Source organism: Nelusetta ayraudi, unplaced genomic scaffold, assembly GCF_046127955.1.
Source record: "Nelusetta ayraudi isolate G7.1 ecotype Tasmania unplaced genomic scaffold, CSIRO-AGI_Nayr_v1 ptg000053l, whole genome shotgun sequence".
Classification (NCBI taxonomy): Eukaryota; Metazoa; Chordata; class Actinopteri; order Tetraodontiformes; family Monacanthidae; genus Nelusetta; species Nelusetta ayraudi.
In genome coordinates, this window is record NW_027466103.1 from 6,323,462 (window position 1) to 6,340,837 (window position 17,376).

The following is a 17,376-nucleotide window of genomic DNA, read 5'->3' on the forward strand; positions in this document are numbered from 1 at the left end:
CACGAAAAACACACTGACAAAATAGGCTTGAAAATTCCTTCTTGCTGAAATGTGTTCTCTTATTTGTTGTATTATTTTAAAGAAACATTGGATCAATTAACATTTAACAATATGACTGATTAATTGGACTTTCTCAAGATCCTTGAATTGTCGTTTATATTCTAACCTTTGCAACATGAAGAGGGATAAGATCAATATTTTTAATATGCATGAATTGCATGGCCGTGCATGAATTTAAAGCATTACAAAAACCAGGACAAACTCAAAAAATAATGACAAATCAATCAATACATAAATATATAGATGGTGGAAAAACAGCAGCGAGCATCAATCATTTATATTCAACATATAAGAGGGAAGCGGTCACTTCAAATAAATGTGTTCTCAAAAAAACGTGCGACACAATTCCAGCTACTTAAAGGTGAACCTTTCTTGTTTACCAAAACAATACAGCTAAAAAAATAATAATAATAATGATGATGAAAAAAAAATAAAAAATCCTACGCTCGCAGTCAGCATGACAACAATCCGCTGGGTTGCGCTTTCGCAGCCTGTTATGCGTGGGGGGCGGAACAGACGCGCACAGCACGACGCACGAATCAGTGCCCGGCTGCGCGTCGGCAAATAACCTCATTCTGCATAGACGGTTATGTAGAAGCTCTCCCGACGGACTGTTGTGCCGTCGTGACGGTGAGGGTGATAGCAGAAGAAGAGTGTGATTCCGTGCACCGGGTGCCGCCATGGCCGCGCTATCGGGAGGAGAGATGTGCGTCAAATACCTGATGTTCGCCTTCAATCTGGTATTCTGGGTGAGTTTGAACCGACAGGAAGTGTATTGTCCCACCGGGAGGCGGGGTTGAGGGGACGAGGGGACGGGGGGGGTAATCTAATCACGCTGCCTGCCTGCTTTTTCTTCTTCCCCTTTTCCCTTGAAGTGTGTGTGTGTGTGTGTGTGTGTGTGTGTGTGTGTGTGTGTGTGTGTGTGTGTGTGTGTGTGTGTGTGATTTGGGGGGAGGGGAGGCGCAACAATGTGCGCTCGGCGGCGTGCGTTACTAGGTTACTACAGAGTATTAAAAGATAAGGTGTCCCGCGGACGCAGCCTCTCAGACAAGGCTCCGGTCTCCTCTGTTAGCAGTGGGTTATTGTGGGATGGCACTGTCACAAACCAGCGCACGGACACGCAGCACGCAGTGTCCCGATGAGTGTTGGAGAGACCGAGCACAGAGCAGACAGGAAAGAATAATCCCCAGTGGCCAAGTGACCCAGTTCCTCTGCGCACGGACTACACAGTGGAGTTTCGCGCATTTAAATAATTACCCCTAGTGATGAAGATGGCGACGATACCCCCACACCCCTCTCTGTTGTAGTGCGGGGAAAATGCGACCGTATGTGTGAGGGAACCAAACTTCAGAAATCACACAGACGTACGTCAGTGTTTGCAAAACACGGCCTATTTGTGTCTTACTATGTTTGCTGGGTGTGTCTATTTTTTTTTTTTTTTTTTTTTTTTAATGATTTGTTTGTATTTGTTTGCAGTTCACATGGGTTGGGGTGGATGTTTGTGCGTGGTGTGCTCTTTTATGAATGTTTACTTTGTGCAGCTATATATAGAATAAGGGCTAGCTATTCATTACAGGCCAGACAAGCACCCTGAGAGTGTTTGCATGTGTTTGTGGTGAGACAAAGACGGACACATAGGCTCAAAAACTTTAACAATAAGTTATGTCTAGTGTGTGATTTGGACAAGATGGGAAACTAAATTATTATATTATTGGTATTGGTTTGCAGTGTACAGTTTTGTCAAGCAGGGTTTGTTTGTCGTCATACCATATTTGGACAGCAGGATGAGGAGCAGTTGGATCTAAGAGAACCATGCCATATTTAGAGACAGTTAAACCAGCATACAAATACTGGCACGGTTCCATATGCACATGCCCCAACAGAGCCTGTGCATACTAGCCCCTGGATCAAATGACCATGCAGGGTGCCCGCATGCATGTAGTCACGACTTAAGAGGGCGAGTGCTTAAAGTGAACATGAAACAAAGAGAAGGGAGGAATGGGCAGGAACCTACATGCACAACAGAAGTAAATTCATTTACAGATTTTGTCACTCCCTCAAAGATAGGTCAGGTGGTTTCTCAGAGGCGTGGCACCCAACATAGTTTCCCTTTCCACACACCTTTACACTTTGATCGTTACTGTTAGTTTCAATTCTTTCCTGGTGAGCAAGCTAGACTATTTCAGCAGCATGGCTGTCGCTGGGGGAATTCAGTGTGTCAAATATCTCATATTTGTCTTCAACGCTTTTTTCTGGGTAGGTGTACCTTACATTTCCTGGTTTATCTCGCCGTTGTGTGAGTGAGTGTGTAGTGTGTGTACGAGATTGGAAGAGAGATTGCGTAGGAGGAAGTAAAACAACTCCTTGAATCATAGATTTGGAGCATTTTGGCTTTCCTCTCGACTGTTTTTTTAAATATATATATATATATATATATATATATATATATATATATTTATATATATATATATACACTGTATATATACAATAACGGATAAAGAAGGTAAAGACTTGACAGGGATACAACAACAATACAAAAGTATCGAGGGTGACACCATTCGGAGGAACACATATTGACCAGACACGTGGCACACAGCTTTTACTTCCTTAAACACTTCAAATGGAAGAAATCAAAAGGGTTTCTGCCATTGTAGGTCGCATGTGCAGACAGTGTGCTCAACACACTGTGGATAGCTAGCAATGTACAGTGAGCTATGTTGCTATTAATAGAAATCTGTGCCACTTGTTGCAGTCATTAATACACACTATGACTACATTCACATACAAAAGCTACATATGATATGTATTATTTCTTTTTTTGTGACTTTTTTCAGTAGCACTCATGTGAATACTACAATTGTCAGTCTTTACATTTGATACAAAGGTTCTCTCTCATTGCTGTACAGCAGGAGCTGCCAGGGAGGTATAAATATTGATTATTCCGTTACCGCTGGCTCATCTGCACGGCACCACTGTATCAGTGTTTGGGGAAAGACTCACACATTACAAGAGAGAACAGAGAGAACTTTTAGGGTAAGACAGATGCCAGATGGGGTCTGTCAGTACGGTTTTGGGATGACAACATCAGGCACTGAAAACACTTTTATTTCAGGACAGTGACATGATAATTGCCAATATGCTGTTATGAGCTTAAAGCCTGTTCATTGAGCAATCAGTGTGAGAATATTAATAATTAATAATGTAATGTGAGGACAGCTTATGTATGAGGATGAGAAGTATGTTATTCTATTTGGTAGGATTTCTTTTTTTTAGTCTAGTGTATGTCCTAACAGTGTACAAACAAGATGAAAGTCAGTGATTATGCTGTGTTCCTTTCCATGTTTTTAGCGTGATGATTACCTATTATATGTTTTTAGCTTGCAGGTACAGGAGTCTTTGCTATTGGCCTGTGGCTGAGATTAGACCCACAGACCAAAGGCTTGTTTGAAGGGGAGGATGCACCGTATGTGTTTTATGCAGGTATGATGCTTCAGTCAATGAACAACAATGCTACCATTACACCTAAGCACAGCTGTCAAATTTGGATCATTAAAACTGTTCACTTAAGTGTGAATATTTGTTTGTTTAGGTGTCTACATCCTGATCGGTGCTGGAGCGCTGATGATGGTGGTAGGTTTTCTGGGATGTTGTGGTGCCATCCAGGAATCACCATGTATGCTGGGACTGGTTTGTACCTCTTTTTGGTCCTTTTTGTACATTTTCTTATTCTATTAAAATCCATTAATTGGACACATTGTATGGCATGTTATTTAAAGCCACCAATATTTGTTTGATAGTCCAGCCTTTTAGATTTTTAATGAGATTTCAACAAACACATATGGCCAAGTAAATATATGACTGGCTGCCTCAGTCATTGTTTACTGATGAATAACAAGGCCAGAGGATGGTTGTACTTCCCCCCCCCCCCCCGACTCAGAGTCTGGCCTTAATCTTCTTGCACTAAATCTCCGAGGAGGCGGAGTCTATGAACATTAGGTTCCACTACCCTAAACTGACATTACTTGTTTGTGTATCCAGCCATACAACGTGCACATAAGCATGCATGGTGTCAGTCCATCTGCTGAATGTAATTCTATTTTTCCACTGTGTAGTTCTTCTTCTTCCTGCTTATCATATTTGCCATCGAGGTGGCAGCTGGAATCTGGGGATTTTCCAACCAAAGCAAGGTAACACATTATGAAAGCATATTGTCATAGCTAAAAAAAACTAAAAACACACAGAGAATAGGCAGGCGATGCAAGAAGTTAAAGTACCCGAAAAGGGATAACCTTTGTGTGGGTAAGTAAGTTTCATTATAATTTCTTTTCTTGTTTTACCGCTGTGGTGCAGGTGGTGCTTGATATCACAACATTCTACAGACAGACCTACAATAAATTCACGACAACGGAAGACCAACGCCTCAAAGAGACACTGAAAGTGATTCACACTGGGGTAAGCTACACCTGATCATTATCCCATTCCTATGAAATTTCAAGAACACAGAAGTTATCTAACACATATTTGGACAAATAGCTTTTCTTGGAATATTTCTTTGGACATTACACCAAACTACAAGCCTTGTCCTGGATATGTTTTATTCTCAGTTATATTCACGTTTAGTGGTTGAATTCTTTGAGAGAGTAAGATGAAAAGACCCACAATCGTGAAAATGGAGTTTGGGTAAAATAGTTTAACTTAAAAAAGTTAAATATTTAAACTTAAGGATAATTCGATAAAAATTACTCTTCAGTTCTTATTTTAACATTAACTATGTGGATCCAAGTTCCGTTAGCTGTGTAGATCCTAGCTAGCTCTTAACATGGGATGTTGTGTGTTCACAGCTGAACTGTTGCGGACCGACTGGTTCCGTCGTTGAAGCTGCCAAAGACACCTGTGCCAGTGGAGATCGACTTCAAGAACTGATTACAAAGGTACAACTTCACTGAATCTGACTTAACGTCAACAAAGCCTGAGAAGAAACATGGTAAGACGACAAAAAAAAGAAAAACAACGCAAGGTGCTATCTAAAACATCAGGTGTGTTTCAGCACCATGAGAGCTCAGTACTGACTGTACTTTGAATGCATCATGAATGGCTTGCCAAAGTCTTCCCGTAGCAGACTGGTTTCCTCAGCATTCCTTCAATGTTGCTAGGCAACAATGGTTTACTGGAGCCTGCATCCTCACTGATTGGTTGCTACGTGTGGCATATCTCAAGTCATGTTGAACACATGAAAGCTGAGAGGAAACACGCTTCTGTGTTACAGAGCTGCTCTGATGCCATTGAGGAGGTGTTTGACTCCAAGCTTCACATCATAGGAGGAGTGGGCCTAGCCATCGGCGTTATCATGGTAAGTGTGGATGTGCAAAAATTTAACTTGTAAAATCCTACTGGCTGCTTCCTCGAAGGCTAAACTACATGGAAAAGTGTTGCTCATCTCACTTCCTTTTCCAGATGTTTGGGATGATCTTCAGCATGCTCTTGTGCTGCGCCATCAGGAAGTCGAGGGAGGTGGTGTGAAGTCCACAGTTGTACCACCTGAAATCTCTATTAATGTTGCATGATGTCATTCCAGGAGTCACATGACTCTCCACTGCCAATAGAAACACTGCTCGTTCTGACAGCGACAATCTAAGCAAGGATGGTCACAGATACTTCAAACGAATCAACGACACATCAGTTAACCTGTGCCACAGACACTTAGGCCCACCTTCCTGAGCCATATAGATGCAATGTGATTACTTGGCCCAACTATAAAATGGGTGCCATCCGTGCTTCAGTGACAGTGTAGTACAGCACTGTGTAAGTTTGTGGTCATTTGATTGAAATTGGTGTTTTGTGAACTGTTAATTATCTACTTAAAGGATTCAATTATTGTGTGCTGATCACGTTTCACGTAATGGTAACAATGACATCACCGGACTGGCAAGAGGCTTTTTAGTCCAGGCTGCCACTTCAGTGCAGCACAGCAAGAACAACTTCAGTTCAACACTTCCAACTACTTTGCAACAATGCAACAAAACCATGATGACTTCATGGCAGTTATATGCCAGGCTGCATATTCCAATGACTGTGTGGGCAATAGCAGGTTTAATTTTCCATTTTTTCACTTCCTTATTATTTTTATTTTTTCTTCTCTTTCTTGGCCATGTTTTGTCCATGTTTCTTTTTTTAATTGTAAGATGTATACAGTTTGAGTGCCTCTATGGCACATACGGTTTGTTGTTTTATAATGTCCTTTACATTTTACAGATTGGGTTATACCATGTGTGCTTTGTTTTACAGAGACAAATATTGATAGTTAAATAAAACAATACACAGCCAGCTGTTGGGGGTATTTCTTTTTCTTACTTTTGCACACAGTAAGTTTATTGATACATGAAACAAAACCTAAACTAAGTCTCAAGCTGTTTCTCATACTTATGTTTTCATGATATAAAATGATTTTAAGTAATTGTCCATTAATACAATGTCTCTATTATAACATTACCCTGTTTGTTTCATGTATCTTGCGTGCAGGCTCCATCGGGGCCATGACCATGTGTGGTTCAGAAAGGCCTGTGTGCCTTGAAGAGACAGAAAACAATCTGGTTGTCTCTTGTGCGCAATGGAAAAAAAACTCCTCTGAAGCCTGTTTCCCCCCCCCCCCCCCTTTGAAATTTGTTACCGTCAAATATGACTCATCTGGAGATTAAACCCAGGCACAAACAAAGGAAAACTGGCACGGGAGGGGTGTCATGCATTAATTACATCCAGTGTCTTCTATTAACGCATTGTAGTGGGTGAGCACCACCAAAAGGGGGTGTGTGGTGTGTGAGAACGGCGCTGAAAGTCGCTCTGATAACAGAGGAAGGAAGCAGACTTTGATTTAGTTGTTGACAGTTGGGTGTTTCCGTCGCAGACACCCAATCCCACTCAGAAGATAACACTGATTAATGAAAAATTGAGACGCTGTTGCCATGTTGTTCTGTCAATATGCTTTTTATGCAACACAGCAGCCACTGGCCAAGGGAAGAGAGCAGGAAAACAGAGATAAGGGACTGGAAATGCTGAAAAAAGGAGTGACCATGATGAGGACTCAATAAGGCCAACAACAACACTTGCACACTTCTTTTTAAACCATTGCAGAGAAAGACCAAATTATTTCCCTTTTACATTTTGTCCCAGACGCAGATATCCAAAATATTTTTACAGCTGCTGCCAAATGCAGATTTGGCACAAAAGGTCCTGTGCACATGAACTTCCTTGCGATAAAAGCACCTCTAGTAAGTGATTTATGATTTTGGGGAGGTCCTAAAATCAAATCATAAACGCATACACTGAACATTTACTACTGAATTTAAATTTTAAAAAGTTGTAAACACTAGTTGCTGTAGTCAACTATATTAAAGTGCAAATTCTTGTGACTCAGTTAAGGGAGAAAGTATGTGAAGAGCTTTCATCTTCAAACAGGATACAGCCTTCAGTCCTCAGCCTCGTTCTCCGGCTCCTCCCAGGAAATGTTTGCGAGTCTGCGGGGTAGTGTTTGTAAGTCTGTGTGTGTGTGCAGAACGGCATCCACCTGAAGAAGACTTGAGACACACTGCAACACGGCCAATAACAGCTGATACTTGCAGCAGACAGATTCAAGGCCAAGGTTAGAGATAAAAACTATGTCATCTTCTCCACGACAATACATCCTTTGTTCACCGTCCCCAGGAATGCAATCATCTTTTTCTTGTTTGCGTAATGGGCTGAAAGTGTGGGAATAAGTTTGAATGGAACTCAGCAGCCTCGCTTGAATCTGCAGGAAACATCGTGGACTGTGGGAGTAAAGTTGTCGGGCCACACTCAGCAGAGCATCTGCCAGCAGCTTGGAAATCGCAGGCAGACCTCTACTGGTACCATGTTGTAAAAGGACCTGGTTCAGTAGAACCTCAAATGTCCCACCAGCAGGTATAACACAGCCTGGCTCCAAGGTGGATAAACTGCCTCTCTGACTGTCTGCGTGCAAAGGTGTGTTTGCATTTGACAGCCAAGTCCTTTCCAAAGCTGTGGGTGTAGGTTCCGTAGGTTCCCATGTTAAAAGAAGCATGCGTATCGCATCCTGTAATGCACGTGCACTCTGGTCTGCTTGTGCTTCAGCTGGCCCACAGACGACAAGGCTACATGGTTTGGCCTCGACATTTTGCCCACAGTCATGGAAATCCACATGCACATATCTGTAAACAAGAACAAAAAGGTTTGATGTTACCTTCAATAGGTAAACTATCTCCAGGAAACATAAGTAACCTCATTTTTGGGGATAACATTATTCTTATAAGGTTGTGTCAGAGCATTATGAATGAAAGAGGATTGTTTTTATACCTGTGGGGACCCAGCTGTATTGGTCGACAAAAGGTCAGTGTAGCAACATGATGTGGTTCTATCAGCTGGCAGTCTGGAACAGGTTGAGTCCCACTTAGCTGAGCAAAGAGGGAAAGCTCATCTTCACTCACGCACTCCACAACACACATGCCAGCCTGCTGAGCCAAAGAGTGGACCACAGGAGACTGTTTCAACGCGAACAACAGAACTGAGACACCTAACCTTTGTAAGTTAGCGATGACACAGTCAAGTAACCTTTCTGCCCTGGCTTTAAATTCCACAACGCTTCCTTCCTCCCCTTGTTGTCCTCGTCCCAGCGCCAGCACTTCTCCTGAATTTAGTATTTTTGGCTGCAGGTACCCACTGAAACAAACAGCTCTGACAGGCTGGTTCTCAGAGAAATGGCATGGTGTTGCAAAGTCTCTGTGAATGACCTGCCCCACCACCAGACGTGAATAACTGACTGGGAAACCTGACACAGTTGTGTGCAATGCCGGAAAGTTGTTGTTTAAAAAGTGAAGCGACGCAGAAACTTGTCTGTGTTTAAATTTCCAGTGAGAGAGCAGATTGCAAGTGAGGTCGCTAAAAAAGTCGCAGTGGATTCGACTCAAGCGGGAATGGTAGAATGATGCCAGCAGCCTCTGAACACAAGGACTGTTTGCCGGTAATTGTGTTTTGGCAGAGAGGTTTTCCCACGAAAGATTGCAGGCATACGGGACCACTCCCACGGCGATGAGATGTTCCAGCCTCTCAAATGCAAATGCTAACAATTCATCAGCCAACTGTCTGGCAGTGGCAGCCTCTGCTATTCTCCGGGACTTATAGGTGTGAGACAACTTTGGTTCCTTGCAGGCCATTGTATGAATCATCCGGAGCAGTGACGCCAGCACGATGATAAAAGTCTTGGATCCATCTCCAGTGACGTTGCTGTGCTTCAAAACACACTGTACCACCATTCTGAAATGATGAGCACAAACAGACAAAACAGAACATGTCCATAAAATTAGCCCTCCTTGAATTAGTTAAGATAAAATACATGCACTGAAGTATGTGCACGTTTACCTTGCCACTGGATGCTCCAGTTGGAGAGCTGAGAGAATACATCTTCCACTGCGGCTGAGCATCGCCTGTCCTGTGTCTCTGGTGAACAGCACCTGACCTCCTTCTGGGCCAAAACTGCGGAGGACAACTGACTCCAACACAGACACAGTCTGTAGAACATGTTCCAGGTGAAGATGCTCCACTGGCTGCATTGCCACTCGCAGGCTGAAGGTCAAGATGGGAGAGGGAGGGTTTTCAATAATGAGTTCAATAAACAAATTACATAATAAACAATCAAGAAACCCAATGTTTAAAACTATATTAATTTACTGTTATTACTATAGACAGAGTCCAATCAATGCAAAAGAAGCACTAGATAAACACGGCCATCAAACTAGGCAATTTATGCAACAAAGCTATATAACCGAGCAAGTAAGTGCAGGCTACAGATACATTTTATCGCCCTATAAAGACTACATTGATAGATACACTAGCCTTTACAAGAAAAAAAAAATACAAATCAATATAATTAATATAGGCAATGTGTGCTTTTGTTAAGACGCATGTCTACAGCATGAAAAACAACGCAACACAACGCCAGAATTCATTGAGTTAGTAGAAATAATAGCAACGAAGAGCAATTTATTAAGCTTTTATGTACGTCAGACGCCAAATATGACCCAATACTCGCATTCAAGTTTGTATGTAACGAAAAAAACAAAAAACAACAACAACACTAAAGATATCTTTCAAGACATCGATTCAACAGTTGTTTCTTGATTCGACTTTAAGCGTGACCCTCTCTTAATTTTCTTGATAGTATCAACATATTGCCTTTAAAATGCAGGAACACAAACAGCCCAACAAGAACGCCGCATTATTAGGTAGTTAGCATCTGCTAGCTAGCGAAACTGCACGTCAATGTGCAAAACGTCCCCGGGATTGTTTACTTACAATAACTATGAAACTTGAATTTGCCAATCGTAGCAACAACGACAACGACACAAACAAAATGCAAAACTTCGCCTTTTCAACAAAAGGTGATTTACTATAAGAACTTACCATAGTTTGAGCAGGAACGCTTTCTTGGTATCCTAGAGACGGGGCTTCTTCTCTGGTCTGTTGTGAAGGGTCGCTTAGATAGCAATTGACTACTGCCACCTAGGGTGTGGAAGAAGAATGACTCGTTTCCCTGATGACTAATTTAAATCTTGGAAAATGTAGTAATTGCGACGGCAGAAACTGGGCGCTTCCGGAATGTTTTCTTGTAATATATTTAAAATCGTTTTTGCTTTGCTGGAAGTGCTGTTCATTTCTTAAAAATCTTTTTTTTTTTAATGTTTGAACTCAGATATTCATAACACAACAGACTAAATCGAAATTGTTTGGATTTCTTTTCGTCAATATTAGAAATTTTTGTATTTTTTATATATATTTTTAAGAGAGGGAGAGAGAGGGACACACACAGACATGAATCAATTGACTTTCTCACACAAAAACAAAATGCACATTAACTATAGGACAATACAAGAGATCTGAAGTGGAACAAATATGTGACGTAAGACACTGGCACCTCTTCTATCCTTTCACCCCATCTCCTTCCCTTCACCTCATCTCTCTTTCTGTACAGTATCTGTGTGTAGCACTTCAAGGTGAATGGGGGTGGGGCTGGAACTTGATCTCGGTTTTGCTGCAGAAACCACATCCTAAGTTTCTAAATAAGGCAACATCATCTATACATAGACAGCATGGGACAGTTCTGCAGATACTGCCAGATGTACTGAGCCGCACACCCCAACAGAACTGTCCACTATGAATGTAAATGTCCTCCGCTGCTGAATTCTCACTATGCTAACGAGCCTTTAAAAAGCCATGTCACTATACTAATGAATATGCATCAGTGGGGCTGTGAGGGTGACCTGTAGGGATGGGACAGAGGCCACGGGAGGTGGGGCGTCAGAATTGAGCGCCAGGTCTCCCATGGGACTGAAATGGCCGGATCACACAACACGTACACAAATACACGGTGAGGGAAGCAACACAAGGAAACAGAGCTGCAAAGAAGTCGACTCTCTACCTGTTCTCTTGATCCAGCTTTCAAACACCTGCACTCTCCCTTTTGGTGCGCAGGTACTGTTGCGACAAACCACACACCTCACAGTTTTTTTTTCTTAGCCTCTCCGGCACTGTTGGTTCCTGTCATCTTTTTTCTTTTCAAATTTCTGCACCTCTGAAAGGAGTACCTGTGAGCCTGAACGCTGCCGCTGGGGAAAACGGATTGCAGGTACGTCTTTGGATCTCCCTGGTTTCTCTCAATCGCGCATGATGCGTTGTGATTCTTAGCAAACTTATGGATGTAAAATACGTCAGATGTAATTCACAGGGCTGGATGTGATTTTATTTTGAACACAGGCTGGGTTGTAAAACACTTAACGTTTAAGCCTAGTTTCAATGTTTTCTTTCACTTCTGCTGCAACACTGAGGCTGAAAAACACATTAAATACATTAAAATTGTCTTATTTTCTGAGGGGCCCAACATCACTGTTTCCTTTTCTGGAGGATTTTAAAAAGAGGTCAAAATCTACATTATTTTTTAAAAATGTTTAAAGAATGCTAATAAATGTAAATTTTTATTTTATTTTATTTTATTTTATTTTTTTAAATATGTATATATATATATATATATATATATATATATATATATATATATATATATATATATATATATATATATATATATACATATACATATCAATTTTTAGAGGTCATATAATGTGACAATCATTAGAATTAATACAATTTCTTTTGAATTTTCATGTGAATCAGAGATGGATTCTGTTTTTCAAGAAAATATTACCTGCTCAAACTGAGCTCGGGGATGCGTATGTAACTGAAGCTGCTGACTCGACCTCTGATACTCTATGTACCTGTGATGCCCACAGAATGAATGAGCGATAACCTCAAAACATGCTTGCGCCTTAGAGCCAAGTCACATCAATCTAATGTTTCTCTAACACGCGCTCACCTGCTCTGAGCACTCTGACCTTGTCCCGCAATCCTCACCTCTGGCAGCTCGCACTGAAACAGCAGTGGTCCACGTGTGACGCTCCAACTTTACGTTCGCCCTTCCCCTCCTGCATCCATCCATGTCAGCAGGTTTGCCAGAAACCGCGGCTTGCATATCCTGTGTTCAAGTTTGTGCCAGACAAGCAGAAATGAGAGAGGACATTTGACACTGATAGTTATGAGGAGTCAGATGGCATCAAATAGGCAGATTATTACATCAAATACATCTGATCAATATTTGTGGTGAAAATGTATGGAAAATGTGTTAATGTATTTAAAGCTTGTTTGTTTTATTGTTTTTTGGGAGTTTGTTACTTTGCTCAGCATTTTTAGTATGCTTAGTCTTTGTTCAAAATAATGTCCAATTATACATGTCCATTCCTTTGTTTCTCTCTCAGTTTCATTTCTACATCTGCTCTCACTATTCAAATAATGACCGGAGACCATGGAGCTGCACCACTCACACCGGGGAATCCCACCAAACAAACATTCCCGCTTAATGAAACAACTGCCTCAGATGGGAAACAGTCCAGAAGCCATGATCTTAAAAAGTTCATGAATGAGCTACACAGCATCCACTGTGAGTTAAAAACACTCTCATTTCATATTTCAATGACTTTTGAGTTCAAATGTGCCCGAACCTCAATGTTTTGGTTTAAACCATGCAATTCTCATAATCACAGTGTAGCATGTAGCAATTGAATCCAATGCATCAAAAACGACTATAGACCTTCTTTGAGACAATTACAGGAGACCTGCACGCATCACGTCCGTATCTTGCTCACATCTGGCTGTTCTATACGTCAGCAATTCAAAAGAGCAACAGAAGCACCGGGTCTCATCCTCCATCATCAAATATTGACACTGTCAGTTGGTTTGCAAATACTGACGTTATCAGTTGGTGGCTGGTCTGACTGCATCAGGGATGACATTTAATCTTTGACAAAGGTTTAAAAAGAGAAATCCGATTATTGAGGATCCCAAAAAAATTATTTTTTTTTACAAAGCTATTTCTGAGGTTAAACTGCGTGTGATAATGTATGGATTTGTGTCCTGTGGATCTGCAGCACCGTCGTGGGCTGCTGCTGCCCTCTGCATTGTGGGTCTGTGTGTGGCGCTCTCCTGTGCTGTGTGTGTGTGGAGGAAGTGCCTGAAAAAGAAGGACAAGGACAAAGAAAAGGACAAGGAAAAGGGTAGAGGGAAAGAAAAGGGGAAAGAAAAGAGCAAAGTGGATCTGGACACTGAAATGGATGGAGGTTACAGCAAGGTACGTGCGCAAAGGGGAGAGACGATACACGCACATGAAAAACACACGCTTTTCCTCTCCCCTGCTGATGCATCGCCCTTGCAGGGTATCCACCATGACATGGGGGTCACCCAGGAGTGATAAAACTGTCAGTGTTGGTTACGGAGAATGGATGCTTTCTGCATTTTTCATGTTCTTGTGAAGGTTGAGGTCTGAGATGAACCTGTTTTCTTACACTTTTATCAGGCCCACAGGTAACGTGAATACACTGAGGGTGTAAACTTTACCACTTGCCCCCTTTTGAACCCTTTAAAAAAACACTTGTGGAAAAACAACAGTACAAATGTAACATTATCTTTATTCAATTGCTTAAGGCTGTGTAATGCTATACAAAACACGGTACCGACACAGCACAAACGGCTGCTTCACAAGATAATGAAAGGCACTTATCGATTAATTTGTAAAGCCTTTCATTTCACCTGCATCCTACACTTGTTTGCATGTGTTTGCGAGTGCAGCCACTAAAAGATGAAGGGAATAAAGAAACAGCACTGTCAGAAGATGCACCCAAGGAGGCCGAGAAGCTGGGCAGGCTACACTTCACTTTGGATTACAACTTTACCGACAACACAGTGAGATGTTCCTGCTTCTTACTCTTATGTTATTTATATACGTACTTTGTTGCCTGTAAAAAACACTGCAATTAAATCTTTTTGTCGATTAGTGAGACTCTCACTTCTTACCTTTCACTTTCCAGCTGGTTGCGGGAATCCTACAGGCCGCTGAATTACCAGCGATGGATGTGGGAGGCAGCTCAGATCCTTATGTCAAACTATATCTGCTGCCAGACAAAAAAAAGAAGTTTGAGACTAAAGTTCATAGAAAGACTCTTGAGCCGAGCTTCAATGAGACTTTCACATTTAAGGTGACTCCAATGAAAGAAGTCGTTGTTTTAATTGAAGTTTTTATCACTTTAACGACACAGTCTTGAAATATTTCTTTTGTCGTAAAAGGTGGCGTACACTGAGCTCGGGGGGAAGACGCTGGTGATGACCGTGTACGACTTTGACCGTTTCTCAAAACACGACGCCATCGGGGTTGTGAAGATCCCCATGAGCAGCGTGGACTTCAGCCAGTCACTGCAGGAGTGGAGGGATCTGCAAAAGGCAGAGAAGGAGGAGGTGTGAGAGGGCTGGGAGGGGTGGAGAGGAGTTGGACAGGGTAAAAGAAGTCAAGTTTTTTTGCTTAATAGGATTATCATGAAAAGGTGTTTAATTCTAAGTAAGGCAGGAGGTTCCATTCATTTTTTTTAATAAGAAAAAAAAAATCTATACTCAAAATACTCCACCAAAACAGTCAAACTACTTCTTAATTTAGTAATGATGGTGTTTTACAGTACCGTTAGTCAATAAAACATTTGCTTTTTTGCAATTGCAGAGTGAAAAGCTTGGAGACATCTGTTTGTCCTTGAGGTATGTTCCTACTGCAGGGAAAATGACAGTGGTGGTTTTGGAGGCCAAAAACTTGAAGAAGATGGATGTTGGAGGCCTCTCAGGTGTGTTGAGCATAAAAAAACAAAACAAATAATGGATACATTTATTGGAAATGTGTGAAAATGTATCAATGAGCAGAGTAGCAGTTTCTAGCTGTGTCTTATTTACTTAGCATTTTACTGTTTGGAACATGACTGGGCATCGGCGTTCGGAAGCCACCTGCCGAGTGCAGCCCATGATTCCAATAAAACAGTGCAACTGGGTTACACGGCTGGTTGTGTCTCTGTAGTCAACTCCCAGTCTATTGTAAAGAACAGCAGTTTTTAAAGTTTGTTTGACTGGGATAAGGCTAAAAAAGACATACAACCACAACAGGAAAAAAAAAATGTTTGTCTGTACAAGTTTGATCACTCATATTCACTAACGTTAGCTAAATGTCAAATAGCGTGTGTATTAAAACATGGTAAACTATTACTAGTAATCTACTGGCACTCTTTGTAGGCTTTAGTAGAAGCACCTTCAAAATACTTGCGTTTGGGAGGAAGTATTGAGAGGTACAGCAAGACACTAGATGCTGTGTTCTCCCGGCCTTAGTGCAGCTTTGCCAACCTCTTGCTGTGTTCCTCTGCCATTAATCCTCTTTGCTCTCTCTGCCAGACCCTTATGTGAAGATCCACTTAATGCAGAATGGGAAAAGACTCAAGAAAAAGAAAACAACGATCAAGAAGAACACTTTGAACCCGTACTACAATGAGTCCTTCAGTTTTGAAGTGACGTGTGAACAAATAGAGGTACGGTGGAGTATCTGTTCAGAGCAACACAAACACAATACTGTTTTTCAGGATTTAATTCATTCTGCTTCTACATTCATATTTGCTTTTGACAGAAGGTGCAGGTCGCAGTGACTGTGTTAGACTACGATAAGATTGGGAAGAATGACGCCATCGGGAAGGTCTTGCTCGGCAGTAACAGCGATGGGGCGGAGCAACGCCACTGGTTAGACATGCTGGCGAACCCGAGGAGGCCAATAGCCCAGTGGCACAGTCTCCAATCAGAGGAAGAAGTCAACGCTCTTATCTCCAACAAGAAATGATACTGTGACCCCTTGGGGCCACAAGACATCACGGCATTTGCCTCGACTAATCTAAGTTCATGCTAATATTGGCCTTGAAATTTACCTTAAAAATAGTGTTAAGCTACTGATTTCAATAAATGTACCAATAAAAAGTATTGATTTATGCTTGTAACTATCTACCACATACTGTTATGCTGTGTGTAAATCAAATATTCTCCGTGTACATAAAGTATTAAACGATTCAAGATTTTTGTTTTTTAAACCTTTTCTTATTTGTGCAACACCCATTTTAATTTTCAAAGCAGTTGTACCTGTTGTACATGTGATTAACCTGAAGAGGGAGACAGCCAAAAGGAAACTGAAAAGGGATTCTTGCCAGATTTAGAAGCATATTTCACAAGTAAAGAATTTTTTGTAGTTAATTTCTTGTACTTTTTTCAATACTAACATTAAATTTGTAGCATCAATTTTACCTGCTTAGAGTTTTTGCGTATTACATTTTGATGGGTACAGTTCATCCTTAGAGAAATACCAGATATAAAAGTTATGGCCTGATCATTTTCAGACTTTTTGATCACATGAGAAACTTATCTTCAAACATTGCTAATGGTCTCGATTCATTTTGTGGGAGATTCTATTTTTTAATTTTTAATTTTAATTTAATTTTATTTTATTTTTTAAAGTAAAGGATTGAGAACTAGTTCATCTACTGCAACTCGTTCATCTGTCCAAGATATACATTTTTTTCTTTTTTTTTTAATAAATAAAAAAACAAACATATTGATTTGGATTTAGTCTTGAATGGAAGATGACAAATCAATACATAAATGCATACTACGTAAACACATGTACTTAATAAATAAGTTTGCTATTGGAACAATATTTCATATCTTTATTTTTATTCAATAACTTAACTAACTAAAAGTTAAGCTAGAGGGAGCCTCTGTCTGAATGTAAGCTAATGCTACCTAACTAACTCGTCTCATTATCGACTGACCCTACATGTGACTTGTAAAAGGAACAGGGCTGCTAAAATGTTACCTAAAGAT

At 41.0% G+C, this 17,376-nt stretch overlaps 3 protein-coding genes and 1 long non-coding RNA gene across 7 annotated transcripts; 2 read left to right on the forward strand and 2 right to left on the reverse strand.

The window, feature by feature from the left end:
* Positions 1-590: 590 nt before the first annotated feature.
* cd9a (CD9 molecule a) lies at positions 591-6,384 on the forward strand. Of its 2 annotated transcripts, none has more exons than XM_076037976.1 (8): positions 591-809; positions 3,438-3,540; positions 3,650-3,747; positions 4,173-4,247; positions 4,411-4,512; positions 4,902-4,991; positions 5,327-5,410; positions 5,515-6,384. In XM_076037976.1, exons 1-8 carry the CDS (start codon positions 741-743, stop codon positions 5,578-5,580), a joined length of 687 nt encoding a protein of 228 aa, XP_075894091.1. In that variant the 5' UTR covers positions 591-740; the 3' UTR covers positions 5,581-6,384. The 2 variants fall into 2 exon arrangements, with proteins under 2 accessions (XP_075894091.1, XP_075894092.1); XM_076037977.1 differs by lacking the exon at positions 591-809 and adding an exon at positions 2,148-2,316.
* bbs10 (Bardet-Biedl syndrome 10) lies at positions 6,175-10,624 on the reverse strand. Of its 3 annotated transcripts, none has more exons than XM_076037973.1 (4): positions 10,510-10,624; positions 9,469-9,672; positions 8,407-9,363; positions 6,175-8,261 (listed from the first exon to the last, which is right to left on the reverse strand). In XM_076037973.1, exons 2-4 carry the CDS (start codon positions 9,657-9,659, stop codon positions 7,523-7,525), a joined length of 1,887 nt encoding a protein of 628 aa, XP_075894088.1. In that variant the 5' UTR covers positions 9,660-9,672; positions 10,510-10,624; the 3' UTR covers positions 6,175-7,522. The 3 variants fall into 3 exon arrangements, with proteins under 3 accessions (XP_075894088.1, XP_075894089.1, XP_075894090.1); XM_076037974.1 differs by lacking the exon at positions 10,510-10,624 and adding an exon at positions 10,402-10,502; XM_076037975.1 differs by lacking the exon at positions 6,175-8,261 and having other exon boundaries at positions 8,403-8,504; positions 8,629-9,363.
* Positions 10,625-11,065: 441 nt separating this feature from the next.
* syt1b (synaptotagmin Ib) lies at positions 11,066-16,726 on the forward strand. The gene is made up of 9 exons (XM_076037970.1): positions 11,066-11,731; positions 12,912-13,093; positions 13,581-13,780; positions 14,278-14,391; positions 14,517-14,684; positions 14,773-14,940; positions 15,197-15,314; positions 15,910-16,043; positions 16,139-16,726. Exons 2-9 carry the CDS (start codon positions 12,946-12,948, stop codon positions 16,343-16,345), a joined length of 1,257 nt encoding a protein of 418 aa, XP_075894085.1. The 5' UTR covers positions 11,066-11,731; positions 12,912-12,945; the 3' UTR covers positions 16,346-16,726.
* On the reverse strand, positions 12,491-14,920 carry LOC142896369 (uncharacterized). The gene is made up of 3 exons (XR_012928340.1): positions 14,782-14,920; positions 14,503-14,597; positions 12,491-12,631 (listed from the first exon to the last, which is right to left on the reverse strand). It is a non-coding gene; the product is annotated as an uncharacterized LOC142896369 (long non-coding RNA).
* Positions 16,727-17,376: the final 650 nt, after the last annotated feature.

Bases quoted from the DNA above. Each gene is read 5' to 3' on its own strand.
- cd9a (XM_076037976.1), top strand. From the start codon at position 741: ATGGCCGCGCTATCGGGAGGAGAGATGTGCGTCAAATACCTGATGTTC. The intron at 810-3,437 runs GTGAGTTTGAAC...ATATGTTTTTAG, and splicing joins CCTTCAATCTGGTATTCTGG to CTTGCAGGTACAGGAGTCTT. The intron at 4,513-4,901 runs GTAAGCTACACC...GTGTGTTCACAG, and splicing joins TGAAAGTGATTCACACTGGG to CTGAACTGTTGCGGACCGAC.
- syt1b (XM_076037970.1), top strand. From the start codon at position 12,946: ATGACCGGAGACCATGGAGCTGCACCACTCACACCGGGGAATCCCACC. The intron at 14,941-15,196 runs GTGTGAGAGGGC...TTGCAATTGCAG, and splicing joins AAAAGGCAGAGAAGGAGGAG to AGTGAAAAGCTTGGAGACAT. The intron at 16,044-16,138 runs GTACGGTGGAGT...TGCTTTTGACAG, and splicing joins TGACGTGTGAACAAATAGAG to AAGGTGCAGGTCGCAGTGAC.
- bbs10 (XM_076037973.1), bottom strand. From the start codon at position 9,659: ATGCAGCCAGTGGAGCATCTTCACCTGGAACATGTTCTACAGACTGTG. The intron at 9,364-9,468 runs GTAAACGTGCAC...TCATCATTTCAG, and splicing joins CTGGAGCATCCAGTGGCAAG to AATGGTGGTACAGTGTGTTT. The intron at 8,262-8,406 runs GTATAAAAACAA...TCTTGTTTACAG, and splicing joins ATACAGCTGGGTCCCCACAG to ATATGTGCATGTGGATTTCC.